Here is a 16595-nt window from a genome sequence, read left to right on the forward strand (position 1 = left end):
TTTTTAGCATTATATTCGTTTACTATAAATTAAAAATTGATAAATTAAATTGGACAAGTACAAGAAAAATAAAAAAATAAAAAATAAAACTCACAATATTAAAAAAACATAAAACTCATAATATTCCGTTATAATAAAAATTCGAAAATACTATTTCGAACAAATAATTAAAAAATATATCTTCACTCAAAAATTTTAAATTCAATATTACAATTTAAATATTTAGTTTAAAATATTAATTCAAAAATATCAAAATATAAGTTCGAAAAAATATTTAAAAATTCATTTTTAACAAAAAAATAAATTAGAAAAAATAAAGCGGACAAGAACCGTTACATTTAAAACAGCGTCCTCCAGCAATGTTTCGTTGCACTAGCCACAATGAAACAATGCTGTAGGTGGCAGAGGATATTTTTTTTATTTGTTCCGGGGGCTGAGTTGTTTTATAATTTTTTTTATAACTAACGAAAAATCGATAAAATTTCATTTTTTTTAGTTTTCCACATTTTCAATTTTTAGCATTATATTCTTTTACTATAAATTGATAAATTAAATTGGACAAGTACAAGAAAAATTAAAAAAAAAAACATAAAACTCACAATATTAAAAAAAAACATAAAACTCATAATATTCCCTTATAATAAAAATTCAAAAATACTATTTCGAACAAATAATTAGAAAATACATTTTCACTCAAAAAAATTTAAATTCAATATTAAATTTAAATATTTTAGTTTAAAATATTAATTCAAAAATATCAAAATATAAGTTCAAAAAAATATTTAAAAATTCATTTTTAACAAAAAAATTATATTAGAAAAAATAAACCGGGCAAACAGCTGCAATGAAACAATGCTGTAGGGGTTGCCGCAATGCCTCAATGCGGCAGGTGGTTGCTAGAACCACCTGAGGCTGTGGAAGGGCACCCATATATATATATATATATATATATACGATTTTATATTTATGATTATATAACATAAAACAATTATATTCTATAATCAATAACTAAAATTGTGTATTGTGTATTACTTTTCTTTAAAAATAATGTTGATAAATTTTTTATTACTTTTACATTGAACATTTATTATTGCAACTAATTAATAAACATGTTATTAAACGTTAGTCATTTGCAACTAATACGAATAATATACTTTACTACAATAGAATAAATAAATATATTATTACTTATTTTTTTTTTCTTTTTTTTTTATCGTAGGTAACCCGCAGCCGCTATCCTTCGGGTGCGCACTGGGTAAACCCTACGGGTTCACGTAATAGCCTGCAAACTACGTGAACCAAGGTAAATCACATTTAAGCGACAGGCTTAAATGTTATTAAACGATTTAAGACGTTTTATTGAGTTACGAGATGTGGTTTGATTTGAATTTTTTCAAAACCGCAATTATCCGGTTTGGTTCCGGTTTAACATATAAACCGGACCGCTGTCACCCCAAGGAAAACGAAGTTTGATCATCTTATTTGACGGCTACTGGTTAATAATAATTTTTTTATTATTATTAATGATTAATGAATTTTTACAAATAACTTTTTTTGTTTAGATTGGTGGTTTAGAGCAGGAAAACCAAGTTTGATAATCTTATTTGACGTCAACTGGTTAGCAAACTGTTGAATCGTTTTTATGCTTTTCAATCCCAAATCTTCTTTTGGCCGTCTAAGCCACCTGCAAAAGGGCTTCAGATAAAACTGATTTTGGTTAAGCAGGTGTTAGAAACCCTAACACATGTTTCTGTTAAAAGATTAACCGCTGCATAGAACTGACAGTGCTGTCATGTGTACGAGATATATATGACTCACTGAAACAGAAGAACCATACAGTTTTGGTTCCATGCTCAGCTGCAGAACTTTCTGCCCACTCATATCATATGAAACTTCTAGCAATGCTTCGGGTTTCACATTTCAGGACAGCAGATTCAGAAACATATAACCCAAACAGGGAGAGGAGGAGATGGACACAGATAAGATAGGTTTTATACAGAAATCTTATTATTAAAATTGTGTGTTTACAAAACAGTACATTTAAAGATGAAGATGCTATAAGACTCAATTGACTACTGAACATAAAAATTGTACCTTTACACAATCATAACATCACATCTACCTCCAATCCAGCCAAAGGCCAACTGATATACAATACATCCCCCTAAAACATATAACAGAGGGCCCAACAGAAAGGCACCAACTATACCCACATTACACTCCATTCAACCAAAATCTTTCTATGTACCTGGCTAAACTACAACAGGAACTGGATACTGAGGGCTCCACACCTCTCCAGGAAACTCAGAGCCATGATATAGGACCAGAAAGTCAAGGGGTCGAAAAGCCTAAGCGGGCTAGAGAAAAAGCAGGATCGATGTGAGGGAAACCCTTCTACTTCCCACTCAAGTCAAAAAAAAATAAAATAAAAAATCATAACCTACAAAGCGAACAATAAATAACTACACAACTAGCTGGAAAAGTATAAACCGGAAGAAATGACCGAAACAGAAAATATCCTGTTAAACTCTCTCTTGCTGCCTTGTGTCCCCCTAGCTTTTTCTCTAAACTGTTGATGGGGCCCAAGAGGATGGAAATTTCTACAAAGCATTGTTGGTGGTTGAAAATTTAGTTGTATATTTTGACAGGCTTCTCATATGTGTGTCGGTTCTGCAAAGATATACAACAAAAAGATTAAAAAAATACTAGCAACACATCAACGATCAAATAAACCAATTTTTTTCATATCTTTTATAAAAAAGTTTGCAATAATTTTTCTTTTACAATGGTTAATAACAATAATTAAAAGCCACAAACAAATATATGACATTAATAATTAAATATCACTATATGCGACACTCTCGTATCACCAGGCAGTGCAAATTAAGCTCCTCAATGTGGTGGTTTAATATCAAGTATAAGCTGACACACCAAAGAAGTATACCTGGTTTGCAGCAAAAGCCCTTTTAGGAGTAGTATCAGAGTGCTCCAACCCAAGATACTGCTCCCAAGCACCATATACATCCCTTCTCTACAATGATAAATATAAAAAGAATAAGAAATTGTCCAGGTTAAGCAAACATCCCTTCACCCATTTCACCTCTAAAACTGGACTCACTTGAAATTCATGTATTAATCTGAATTTAGCTTATATAATAACAGGTAAATTTATCATTTACAAGTCAGTTTAATCATTTCAACCAAAACAGAAAATAAGTGGTCAAATTAGCGGAGTATCATGCATCTGTGAAAAGTCAATATTATATTAAAGAGTTAATTTCACTTTGCATCCCTTTGGTTTCAGCATAATGTGGATTGGGTCAAGAACTTTAATTATATGCAATATGCATCCCTTAGATTTTAATACCCTTATAATGACCACCCTGCGGCCGATTTTTGTTAATTTTGACCGTTAAATAACGGTTGACTAGGGGTAAAATGGAGATATTAAGTATAAAATATTTAAAAAATATATTTAAATTTCGAAAAAACTACAAAATAATATGTAAAAAATATAGTTAATTTTTTTATAGTGCGGGTATCTATATAAAAATTTTATAATGTGCGTAATAATTATAAATATATCAAAAAATATTATTTAACTTGAATATTTTAAAGATGAAATAATTAAATAGAAAAACTAAAAAAAAATTATTATTATTTTTAAAAAAGGCTTAAATCGATTTAACACCTAATTCAATTTATTTTTTTTAAATCATTATATTTTATACTATTTTTTCCAATATTTCAAATTTATTAATGCTTTATTTAAATATTTTATATGTGTTATCTCCGTTTTACCCCTAGTCAACTGAAAATTAACAGTCAAAATGACAGAAAATTGGTTAAGGGGTGGTTATTGTAAGAGTATAGAAACCTAAGGAATGCATATTGCATATAATTAAAGTTGTTAACCAAATTTGCATTAAGCTGAAACCGAAGGGATGTAAAATGAATATAACTCTATATTAAAAGAAGTATGAGTATATTAATGTACCTGGAAACGGCTGGATACAACATCCGGGTCCAGTAAATATTCTGGCCTTCCAAGTGACAAAAACGCAAACTTCCACTGTTTACCCAAAGAGAAGTTTCCACATAAGAAGAAAAAAGAAAGAGTCACATTTGAATGATATCAATATGCAGTTCCATCTACAAACACAATTTTAGATCCAAATATTGAGCTGCTAGGTAAAGATGAAAAAGATGTACCTTCGAAAACTCCTCGTCTGGAACCTGCAATTTCTTTTGAATACGCATTTTAACTTCTGCCAGAGTTTCACCATCATGAATGACCAAGAAAAACGGCTCCCCAAAATTTTGTACTTGCTGTTAAAACCAAACAAAGTATTTCATATATATATATATATATATATATATATATATATCTGCTAATATCTACAACTAGTCAAAACTAAGAAGAAACATGGCAACACCATTCATTGAATGATTTTTTTATGTACTACATCTGATCTTCATTACCATTTGATTCTGTGCAGTCTCTTTCCTGAAGTGGTAAACATGAATCAGGCGATCAAGGGGACCAAGGTTCTTTTCTTCTTCTGGTATCTGTGTGGTGGAAAACAATCATTTTAAAAAAAATATGCTCTTACAATAAAATAGATTCGAGGGAACAAAGCTAATTAAAAGAAACTGTAGCGAGAGTATATTAGGGAGATAACTTAAGTAATAAACACAACAAATGCACTCAACATCTAAACAAAAGACATTTTTTGAACACTTAACCTCATTTCACATTCAGCAAGAACATAGAAAATGAGGGTAAAATAAAGTAACTTGCCTCTTCTGCTCTCAATGTCCAATATTGGTCATTTATATTCTCAATTTTCTCATTCAATGGAAAAATCTAGCAAAAGAAAGGAAACAAGAGATCCGATTAGTGATAAATGTCAAACACTAAATTACAAACTAATAAAAATTGTTAGTAATCAGCAGAAAAAATAAGTGTACTTTCAGGAAAGAAATTGTCAAAGGATTTGCATTCAATAAATATATAAAAGATTCATAAAAGCATGGTAAACCACAACCGATTCATACCTTGTAAATTTTGTGATAGAACACTTCAAGCAGCCTAAGTTCTGCACTGGCATGAGATAATTCCACCTGCAAAAGGAAGCAGCAGATAGTTCGAGAACTTAGTTCAAATAGTAAAATGAAAATATATTTACAATCCAGCAATAGCATATGCTCGATTTATGAAGAGAAAAGAAAGAACGAAAAAGAAAAGACCATTCAATAATGATGTTCACATGCAAATACGGCTACACAAGTAACCTTGAAAAAATTCATCTCCAGGAAAGTAGCGTAAGGAAGAGATATAAGTAATTAATACAAAATAAAACAAACGTGAGTGATTTTGCAAATAAGCATTTTGGCAAAGGATTAAAGAGTAATTTGGGAGCAACTTGAATCTACCTTCGTTTTAATTTCATTAAGCACGTCTCCTACAGTGCTTTGTTTGGGCAGTCGGATGTTATGGATAACCACCTGGGAAAAATATGTAACATGATTATAACCATAAGAAACTATACATAACTTGAGCACAGCTAAAAAAAGATATTTCTAGACTAACCTCATCCTTGGTTGCATGATGGAAAGCAACCTTCAGAGTTTTGAGACACTGCAATTCTGGGAGAGGGATATCGAGCACTTCATAGTACAGAATATCGGAGATCTGTTCAGAGGAAAGTATAAGAAGTTTAGCTCGAGACAATCATAATATTGTAACTTACATCTTTTCCTCAGAAATAAATGCAAGTACAAAACATTTGGTTGTGTATATAATATAGAAACATCTGACTTCATGAATTTAAGAGGCTTAGTTATGTAGCAACCTGATTATAGTGCACCAGCATGTCTAATAGATGTTCTGCTACTCTGTATTTAATTGGATGAGGTTTAGGTTGCTGGGAGTAGCAGTTATGAGGAGTAAGTCTGATTTTCGAAGGATCTTCCAGTCCTAGCCTTCGAGCCACTCTTTCGACAACATCATCGTAGGTATGCAACTTAGACCTTACAGATAAACAAGAAACAGAGTCAGCTGTTATTGTAGCAGAAGATGGAAAATAATATAAGATTGCTGTGCTCACAATTCTAAACAGAAATCATCCTCCTTGGGCCTTTCGAGAGATCGAAAATGAACAATCTGCAAAGAGTTAAAAAGCATGACCTCAGAGGAACTTGAAAGCGGAAGACAACAACAACAAAGAAAGTCTTACATAGCTCTCATAAATCAACCTCACCGCGAACTCTATAATGAAAGGAACAATCTTTTTATTATAACATGGAATTCCATTTGTTTTTCAACTTAAAGCATGAACCCCTAATCTTAATACCACAAAAAACGAATACCCTTTTATAAAGTAGATAAGAAAATAAACAACAAAAGCATTCATGATTCAGTTTTTTTTCTCAGGAACTTTGTAAGATATCATTTAGGCAATTAGGCAACTATGGCGTGTCTGGCATATCGGTTTATGGCTGAGCCATCAAACAAAAAAAAGTTTGACTTGATACATTTCTTTTTGGGTGGGGGAGGGGGGGGTTATTATAGTAATATCTTAATGTCGTTAAATAGGTGACCAGATCACAGTATATGATGCGTCTCTCAGTGCCAAAAACAATCAGGGGCAAGGCCCAACTAAGGGGTAAAATCATCGAGAAAAGGGGAACCTGCTACAGATTTAAATCTATCAATATGTCCATTAAATGATAGATTAATGTCATTATTCCAACTTATACAAACACAAATCTGCAGCCTACAAAAAAATTTGCATCATTGAAAAGATACCTGACGATTCTTAACGTACTCCAAAAATGAAGGAACGTCAGGATATCTATACTCCTCTTCGTTCTGAGGTTGAGGGTATTTCTGGAAGCAAATTATGTCCCCGTCTTCGATCTGCATACAATTATTAAAAATTTACATGCAAGGCGGCTCAGCTGGATGTAAATTGGCCAACAATTGTGACATACAAATCATACCTGGCTCAATCGAAATGAAGCTCTCTTGTCAAGTCGTTCACACATCACACATGGCTCAAATTTAACCTCCTGAACAGATCATATGTTGAATTATTAAATATTAATATTTAAAAACTAAGAGTTCTAAACAGATTAAACACCAAGCTGATTGTTTTTATTTCAAAAGACATTAAAATTTAAAAGCATTGTACTTATGTTAGATTGAACCACAATGTGCAACATCTTTGGTGCTCTCCTACTATTAAAATTAGTAAACCAACGAACTGATACAATTTGACTTAAAAAACAAACCTCAAACAGTTCAATTTCCTCATCAGCATCAAAGCCAGCCATTTCATTTAACTTTGTCAAGATCTCAATCGGCTTTCCAGTACTCTTTACAAAAAGCCTTCCAACATATCTGGACACATGTTCAGAAAAAACAAAGAGTTAAGAATACTAAGACCAATGTACATTACCAATGCAGTCTGATGAGGAATAATTATTGTCATAAGTTCATAACAACAGCAACTGATCAAATAATGAAAGGGCTGCTTCTTAATCCCACTCATAATTTAAATGTGTACTAAAATTCTACCGACATTAATGACAAATTTGAAATTCACGGGTCCGAACCCTGGATTAGATGAAAAAATAGGGCAAGGATTTAATTTTAGGGAAAAATAATAATTTACAAGCCAATCAAATAATTTTTTTGAAGTTTAATATTCAAAGATATCTTTGCTGATTTTACTATAACTTTTGAACTTGTTCTGTCAGAACTCAGAACTATATTTTTGGTGTTGTAGAGGTTAAAGAAGTTCAGGAGGATATCAAGATTTTCACTTTGAACCAAGAAAATGAATTCACAAACGTAACTAGTGGATACATACTTTATACATCTAAGTGAAGGTGAAGTTTATGTGGGGCAGATGTGCTGATGGAGGCGAGTAGAAAGAAACTTCGTCCAACATGCAAATTTTAATTTGCTGTCTTTCAACAGGGAAAATATTGCATATAGACCTGGGCTCCTCAAGTCTAACACGGTCCATATCCATTTACGCAACTATTAATAAATTCTGAACATGTTGTGTTCCTTTTCACAGGTAACGTTTATTATGCCCAAAATACTGTATATACAAAATGGAAACATCGATCTTGAATGGGGAATAAAGACCACTTTACTATACAGTGTAAGCTGTAATAAGAGACAGATAAATTACCGAAGCTCTTCTTTCTTAGGATCGTATAGCTTAAAGAAAAGCAATATATCCTCTTTACTTTTCTCTGGTGGTGATATAGGTTGGCGATCCTGCAAATTGTGCGAGCAGGTCATATTGACAAAGGTCAATTAAATTTTGACAAGCGCCAAATTGACAGTGCACTAATACGGCAATACCTGCCCGGTCTCAATTTCCAAAAACAACTTTAGTTCAGCATTGTGGTTCTTGTTAGAAAATTCCCTTAGTTGTCCAACCTGCATTTAATACATGCAGGTCATTAGATTTGATAACAAGAGACATATATTACCAGCACACAGCAGCATGTAAAAGCTTGTCTACAATCAAAGAAATGTAACACTGACATCCTTGATGACCAAGTATCTCAGTCTAAACATGAGAGGAGGAGAAGCTACCATTCAGATGTTTGTTATTATAATGATCATATGAGGAAAAAATTGGAGCAGAACAACATATTAGTATTAAGAGAACATATCCAGTAACCCAGAGAAAGAAGATTACAAGGATAACCAGTCACCCCTAAGAGACTATCTTACAAGCACACATGACAAAAGGATATAGAATTTCCCCAACTACCATCAGAGGAGTCAACTTAAATTCAAAACTCACAGAGAGCAAATAAAGAGTAAGCTCATAGTAAATATAGTTCTATGATTTTACTTCTACTGACTAGTATAAGCTAATTCATATGCCAATGTGTGGAACTCCATTACTTAACCAGAAAGTTTTCCGGATTAACTCTTTCAAATGGCAGTGCACCACTGAAAAAATTGCATTTAATTTGACATGTGCCTTCTTTCTATTCTATGTATATGCAAATATGTGGTGCTCCGTGGTCTCAAGGTACATATCAGAGAAACAAAAATGGGACTGGACATACTGAATTCTCTGCAAAAAGCAAGTCATTTTTATGTTCCCTAGAAATTGATGTATATGTCCAACATTGGCTTCTTTCAATATTGTACATGTACACTTTTATATGCAAATATGTGCATGTCTCGTAATTAAAAAAAAGCAAAGGGAAGAACTGAATTCTTGGCATAAAGAGTGTCTTAAACATATTAACATCTCACCCCCCCCCCCCAAGAAACAACACACACACATTCATATTCAACTTGTAAAAATTTATCACGAATTCCTGGAAACTTTGTTTTCCAAAATAAAATGCCAAGTTTTACCGTTTGTGCTTCTTCCTGTGGTGTTAAAGGTCGATTGGGACGGAATGTATGATTTTGCCTCTTAGCCCAGATCCAGAATCGTTGGTACTGAACGGGTATACCAAATTCTTTGGCAACCTCCTCCTGCATATGAACAACTATAAGCATTCTAAGACGAACTGCAAATTTAAAAGAGAGGTACCATACAGATCATGAAGCAGTAAAATATAAACACTATCATGTCATCCCAAACACGTCAGAAACTGCTAGACAGGCTCAATCGCATTGAGGCTTCCGCTTACCTCAGGCAAATCCAAAAGACACAACACCGTACATAATTTGAATTAACCAAGAAAATTAGGTTGCTTTGAAAATTAATTTATAATCAAAGCAAACAAGTAGAGCGTAAAACTTTTAAAAGACAGATTTCTAAAGCAAGTTGGAGAGGAACATTATGCCATAGAAAAATGAAGATCATATTTTATTGTTAGAAAGGCACAATTAAACCGGTGAAGCATTTTTAAATCATTTTTTTCTGACATCCGAAATTTTAGGTTGATATCTGAACAATTGTACAACACCATCAAAGTATATGACCATAATAACGATCCTGTGATTATCCAGTACCCCATTAAACTTAAGATTTTTAATGTATCTGCAACACAAAATCTAATCAAAGAACCCAGGGGACACTTAAGGCATTATTTAAAAGAATAAGTAATATAGCAAAAAGGAGCCAGTCCAGCAGAAACTGAATTAACATATAAGGAGAACATGGTGGGTCCTTTTTGAGAAGACACAACATTTTACAAGCCACAAATAACACAACAATACTATCCAGATTGATATCCTTGAAGGAGGAAGAAATCTGAACATCTGGGCCAGAAACAGGACTGTGTCGTGCAACAAACACAATGTAAGACGAACTGATAAACGAACTAAACACGTCAACAGTTAAAACAGTTGTCCCAACATGTTACAGATACAACAAAAAAACTATATATGACCTTGACAGAGGCAAATGTGAGCTGCTTTTGGATGCGAAAACTCCGCACTTTATCATGATCTACAAGATCAAAATAGATATCCTTTCCAATCTGTTCAATTAGGTCCTCATCACGAGCAACCTGGATATTCAAATCACATAATTCAGCAAAATATTTATTAATAGAAAAGAATTATAGTTCTTACCCCAAAAAAAATATGTAAAGCAGTTGAGCAAATATCTTCACCTTGATTATGGTATAAAGGTGTGCTTGTGCTTTATATTTTCGCTTGTCTTCCTTTTCTTCTTGTTCTTTCTTCAGCCTTATCTGAAATTTAATTATATATGGAAGCGTAAGCATAAGCTTTGTCTTTGTGATAGAGAATATTAAAAACAAAGAGCTTATAAATCTCTGCACATGATTACCCTAAGGTGCTCTGCAATGTCTTTCTCGTCCACGTCACAAATAATTTTCTCCTTGTCACTTTCACGTATATACACAAGCATATATGCATTTGAGTATTTTGTAAACTTAAATGGGGCATTATTAAAACCAGGATTGGTCTGGGGCAGCTGTTCGATGAGTACAAAGATAACCAAGGAAAAGAAATTAGAGCATTGAACTCCAAAATCAAAGCATTAAAAATTGAGCTCCGAAAAGATGCATAACCATACCTCTTCCTCACCGCCATATTGCTCTTCCAACGCTCTCTTCATATCTTCTTTTGTAACCCTTTCATCATCGAACTTAAACCTAAGAGAGGTTTACAGAAATAAGATGCCAGACCAGAGGCACAATAAGCAAGAGATACATGGAAAAAACAAAGTAATTATGCAGAACACTTGAAACAGACACTCAAACCAAGGTGATCAGTTTTCTATTCTTGGCATTTCTTCAATCAATTAAAAGTTATTTCAAAATGTGACTAGTACCACTGATCAGAAAGTGTCGGTCTGATAAATGCATAATAGTGTCCCCCATGCACTCCACCGCTATGAACCAAAACACTGTTACAGAGAAAAATAAACAGGATAAAACATACCTTTAGATATACATACAAGAGTAAATATTATGATTTAACATACTGAAGATCATTAAAAAGAACAAAAAGAACTGTCAAATGCCAAGAAAAAAATAGATATTGCCCCTTTAACACTAACAAGAGGGGGGCTTAAGAAAAAATGACTTTATATTGCCATCAATTATAATCAACAAAATTCAAAACCTGTCATTGAAGAGACGGGAATGATTTTAAGAGTTTTAAGAATGAAGACAGTATCATGTCATTAGTATTTGGATTTATTATTAATACAGGAACACAAACATTGTGTATCATTGATTAAAACTAATTAAGCTTGTTTGCCATGGACATTTTTTTATTTGGAATTGTGTTACTATTTATCATATATCTAGTTTGGGCCTTGATCCATTACGTTATATTTTTAGAATTTCTCTCCCTATATAAACGATGTAACCCCCACATGGCAACACAATCTGGTTACTTGATTTTTGAGATATTAAATATTGAACTGAGTCTCTTTGTTTATAGGTTGCGACCCCTAGCTTTCACTTGTTGGAAAACACAAGGGATCTTTGTTCTTCTGCAGTTCAATAACCCTACTCTGTCTTTTCATCGGTCTTTATATTCAATCAGTGTTTCTCAAGTCTTTCCAGCATCACCAACAAGTAATTAAATTCATACCTATGAAGAGTATAGAGGTTGCGGACACTCCTATCGGCATCTGGGGACAGATATTTTCCATCATCCCTGTCGAGATCAAGCTCTAAAGGAAACTCATAACGGTCATTTATCTGCACAACTAATTCAAGTAAGATTTTTGCAAAAATATATCAGAAATATGAACTCTCGTGATCATAAATGCCATATATTCTAAAAGAATTATAGCTGCTAGTTGATAATTTCGAATATCGAAGGTGGTAATCAAAATAAAGATACAGATGATCCTATACTCCACTTGACTTCACGATATCGATGTGTGTAAAAGGTGCCTTAAGGTATTCAGATACAATCAAATTCACATGTACAGAAAGAGACTTGTTCTATGAAAGTAAATGAATCTTAAACAAATATACATAACGTAAAATGCAAATACTATCTGACGAAAAATAGGAAACTCTGAAGACCTTGAAGTCAGGGTGGAAGAGACTACATGAAACAAGTTTTTCTGCCGAAGATATGCAACCATCATTATTGGCATACAAAAACATATAATTGACTTTTGTGCAGTTCAATTCATTCAGCATCCACCTTTTTCATAAATAGTGATGAGATTTGTTGCTATTAGTAGTTATCAAATCAACAAATAATGATGCAATTGACACCACCATATAGACAACCACCAAAGAACACTGATGTAAACACAAAATCACAAATCCAATGAATGTGCTACATACGCCTGACGAGGACAACAAACAAAAAGGATATATTTCAGAGTTCAAATCACTTACCTTCACCATTGTGTCTCGCATGAAATCATATTCAAAACGCTTTAACTGAAGTTGTAATACAGGAGGAAAGTCTATAAATAAGACACCCTTCTTGGCATCCTGAAATTTAAGGATCTATCAATATCTTTCCGTTTAAAATGAAAAAAAAAAGTGAGAAAACATTGGACATCTACCACTTTCAAAAAAAAAAAAAAATTAAACCAAATCATTCTATATTTCTAATCTTCTCTGTGTAAACTAAGTGCATGCTTGGTTTATAAAAATGTGCATACAAATTATGGCTGACCTGCAAGCCATGTTCTTCGGCATGATACTTGTTATCACCCTCAAGACGCTCAACCTCCACATACTTGTCAAAGGAAGCATAAACATCCCGACAGCCTTTAACATCCAGCTGCAGATCTGCATACACAGAAATAAATAAGCAAATGAACAGCCATCACCAAAATGGTCATAAAAGAGTAAACTACTTCAACCAAATAGGGTAAATTAGTACCATAAAATGATTCTTTTCTTGTAGATTTGAAGTCCACATTGATGCATTCAATATAATTCATATGGTGACCTTCAAATAATTTCTGTATTGTCCCTTCCACAACCGTTCCCTGAAATAGGACCAGAGGCAGAATTTAATGCAAGGCAAAATATTTATGTAATGTGAAAGGCCTGAAGAGTGAAGACTAGTTAGAATACTACAAGATACCTTCATTTTATCTTCAAGCTTTTCACTTAACACTCTGTTAAGTTCCTGAACATCATGTTGCATAAATGAATCGTATGTGTCCCACCCAAAAGACTTGGTTAATTCTTTGGTTGCAACACTAGTATCGTTATATTGGAGCTTGTAAAATAAACTCTGTAAAGCAAGAGGAATGCTCCCTGAGGGCATGTCGTTCTCTGTTGTTGGCATATGATACACAGCCTGATACAGATAATAATGAGTGACAAATCTTTCCACATAGAATCAAACAAAAAATGTGATTAAATAGTTTAGAACACATCCCCGACCTTCCTGAAATAAGGTATATGGTACAAAGTCTGGAGGAGGGAATTCATGTAACAAGTTGCTCCTTGGTTCTTAAGTCCAACATAACCGGTCTCTTTCTTCGAATCATATGTCCAGTAGTCAACGACCTTACGTACAGCAACATCCGCTTCAATAATGCATGTATCATTCACGAGAAAACCTTTATTTGGATCATAGAGCTCGCTGAGTGACATAAAAGATGTGAAGCCCCAATCACTTTCCCTTGCATGAAATTGGTGCTGAGTGTCTACAAGAAACCACATTCCATTTTCAGTTACATACAAGTACTGTTAAACGGCATAAAACCTAATACATGTTATGTGATTAGTCGTACGCTACTTGGAAGAGATGAAGTTTGCTACAGAGACACATGGAATAATATCTAGTTGCTGCCATTTGCAAAAACAGAAGGACTATCTACTGGCACTCCAAGGGGTCATATAAATATACAATTATCTTACAAAACCAAGGACAAAACAAAATTTATTTGCTACAACATCAGTTCATTCTCACCTACAAAACAAAGAAAGAACTATAAAAACATAGTATGGCCTCAAACTGATGTCAGTCTCTTGTGCAAGTTATTTAACCCGACAATGTTTAACAGCTTTTTGTCATAAAATTGGAATGTTAGGGTTAACCAAAGAGTGAAAATAAAATAAGTTGAATTTTTGTGTTGCGGACTTGCAGTCAATAATGATACACACCTTGTTTGTTGAATGATAACCATCACTATTTTGTTCTCTTATCCTTTCGTTGTTAACAAATTTATCACGCAACATTAAAATTCTAGGCAATATAGAAAGCAGGGATTCTAGCAAATCCTCACGCACCCCCGTATCGGATACTCGGATGCTCAAAATACTCGATTAAATAATTCATTTTTTCATATTTTTTACCACAAACGTAAGTGATTTTAGTTTAGAATCTTGTGTTTTAGATGCTTATATCATGTATTTTGATTCAATTTGCATAAAACTAATAGTTTTGTTAATGAATTCATCATTCACGACATCAGATATATATTTGTAATATTAATATATGTGCAAACCCGAATCCCGATATTATTTTACTACACACCCACATTCCCGCACCCGTATCCTTGCTATTAAGCCTTACAACAGACTACTACGAGTAATAAATGTTTGTTGCAGACAGATAAGGAAAAGAATACCAACTTATAAGATTAATAGAATAGAAGTGAAATTTATGAACTTTCTGAATATCAATCCGACAAACAAGTTCGCATCTTTTGCATGACCCATAGATAGTCATTTCTAAATACCTTTCTTCAGTGTGTACTTAGGTTGAATCTGATTAACTACAGCCAAACTAAACTGTGCATATCTACTCCACCCATATGGCAATGTTGACGAATCTGCAACATCTAGGTACATAGACAGGTGGTCCACATTGTTACCCTTAGGAAAGATAAGCACGCGCCTGCACCAAGAATATAATCAAGTCATATGCAACAAAGAAAGCAGCATGCATGTAGATTAAAATATAAAATTTATTGAGGCAGTTGCAGATCAAACTATTGTAATACCATTTAAAACCACCAACAACAAAAACATCAGAATACTGCTTCTTAGTATTAAGCCTAGAAAAGTTCTCAATCGTCCACGTGAACCTAGACGCCTGTGGCTCATCAACTGCTTGGGTATCCACAGCATTTGTACCCTCGGTTTGTGCTACAACTAAAAATAACAAAAAAAATGTTAAAAAGAGTAAAAAACATGCAAGCAAATCAAAAAGTTACATCCTTTAACCAAACTGATCCCTAATTCGAAAAACATGCACAAACCATCCATAGGCTGAGGCCCTTCGACCAAAAGAGGACCTTCCACCGGTGGCGGGACTTCAACTAGTTCTTGATGTGGCACCAGCATCTCATCATCTTCTTGCTAAAAATCAATCACAAAACACAATTAAATTTTAATTTCCATAAAACACTAATTACTAATCAACAATTCACCTGATCCAGTAAACCCTAGCTTCTACTTACTAACCAAAACCCTAATTTTGAACCCCTAGAGCGATCAAATTGCGAAATTAAATCAACTCAAAAGCATCCGTACAAAACCAAAACCCTAGAGGATCACACGCACAATCAAACCTCATGCAAAATCAAGCAATACACACATGCGTATACATACAATCACACGCGTATATAAAAACACAATGCGAAATTTAAAGCTGAGAAACTTACATCTAACGGTTGTTGAGTTAGCATAGTCATGGTCTTCGTCTAATTAATTGAATCTGAATAGCTGAATAGAATACAAACACTGTAATTGCATATAATTTATGTGTAGAGAGATGGAGAGAGAGAGAGAAATGGGGAGAGATGAGATTTGGGAGAGAGATGAGAGAGATACACTCGGAAAAAACGAGTAGGGAAAAAAAAAGAACAAAACGCACTCTGTTCTTGGGTTTTGGTTTCGATGGAAAGGATATAAATGGTATTTACTAATAAGATTGGGGTTAATTTAGGGAATGTAAGGTTTGTTTACAATGCACTAGGGTTATTTTGTGGTTTGTGAAGGACGAATAAGAATTACCCGACTGAGTAAAATGAGTTTATTTATAGGGTACGTGTCAGATAAATAGAGTCGGTTACGCGAAGATGCTGTCAGGCTAATAAAACCTTTGCTAAATGTGAAGTACTTCTGGCCCAAGTCAGCTAATGTGCTTAAACGGAGTTAAGGCTGGGAGTTAGTTAAGTAAG

At 33.5% G+C, this 16595-nt stretch overlaps 1 protein-coding gene across 1 annotated transcript; it reads right to left on the reverse strand.

Moving 5' to 3' along the window:
• Positions 1–1970: 1970 nt before the first annotated feature.
• On the reverse strand, positions 1971–16278 carry LOC141711928 (ubiquitin C-terminal hydrolase 12-like). The gene is made up of 32 exons (XM_074514654.1): positions 16077–16278; positions 15672–15771; positions 15414–15564; positions 15150–15307; positions 13846–14111; positions 13541–13759; positions 13334–13442; positions 13124–13239; positions 12838–12936; positions 12071–12180; positions 11301–11375; positions 11043–11121; positions 10794–10940; positions 10615–10695; positions 10390–10509; positions 9404–9526; positions 8384–8461; positions 8208–8296; positions 7297–7405; positions 7006–7074; positions 6812–6922; positions 6111–6166; positions 5856–6033; positions 5594–5695; positions 5437–5508; positions 5059–5124; positions 4802–4867; positions 4483–4569; positions 4213–4329; positions 3998–4072; positions 2945–3031; positions 1971–2670 (listed from the first exon to the last, which is right to left on the reverse strand). The coding sequence occupies exons 1-32, from the start codon at positions 16104–16106 to the stop codon at positions 2629–2631; spliced, it is 3387 nt and encodes a 1128-aa protein (XP_074370755.1). The 5' UTR covers positions 16107–16278; the 3' UTR covers positions 1971–2628.
• Positions 16279–16595: the final 317 nt, after the last annotated feature.

This window comes from Apium graveolens, chromosome 3, assembly GCF_009905375.1.
Source record: "Apium graveolens cultivar Ventura chromosome 3, ASM990537v1, whole genome shotgun sequence".
NCBI classification, from domain to species: Eukaryota; Viridiplantae; Streptophyta; class Magnoliopsida; order Apiales; family Apiaceae; genus Apium; species Apium graveolens.

Coding starts and splice junctions, on each gene's coding strand:
- LOC141711928 (XM_074514654.1), bottom strand. CDS start 16,106: ATGACTATGCTAACTCAACAACCGTTAGAT. Junction 13,760..13,845: donor ATATACCTTATTTCAGGAAG/GTCGGGGATGTG, acceptor TATCTGTATCAG/GCTGTGTATCATATGCCAAC. Junction 2,671..2,944: donor GGGCTTTTGCTGCAAACCAG/GTATACTTCTTT, acceptor ATATCTTTGCAG/AACCGACACACATATGAGAA.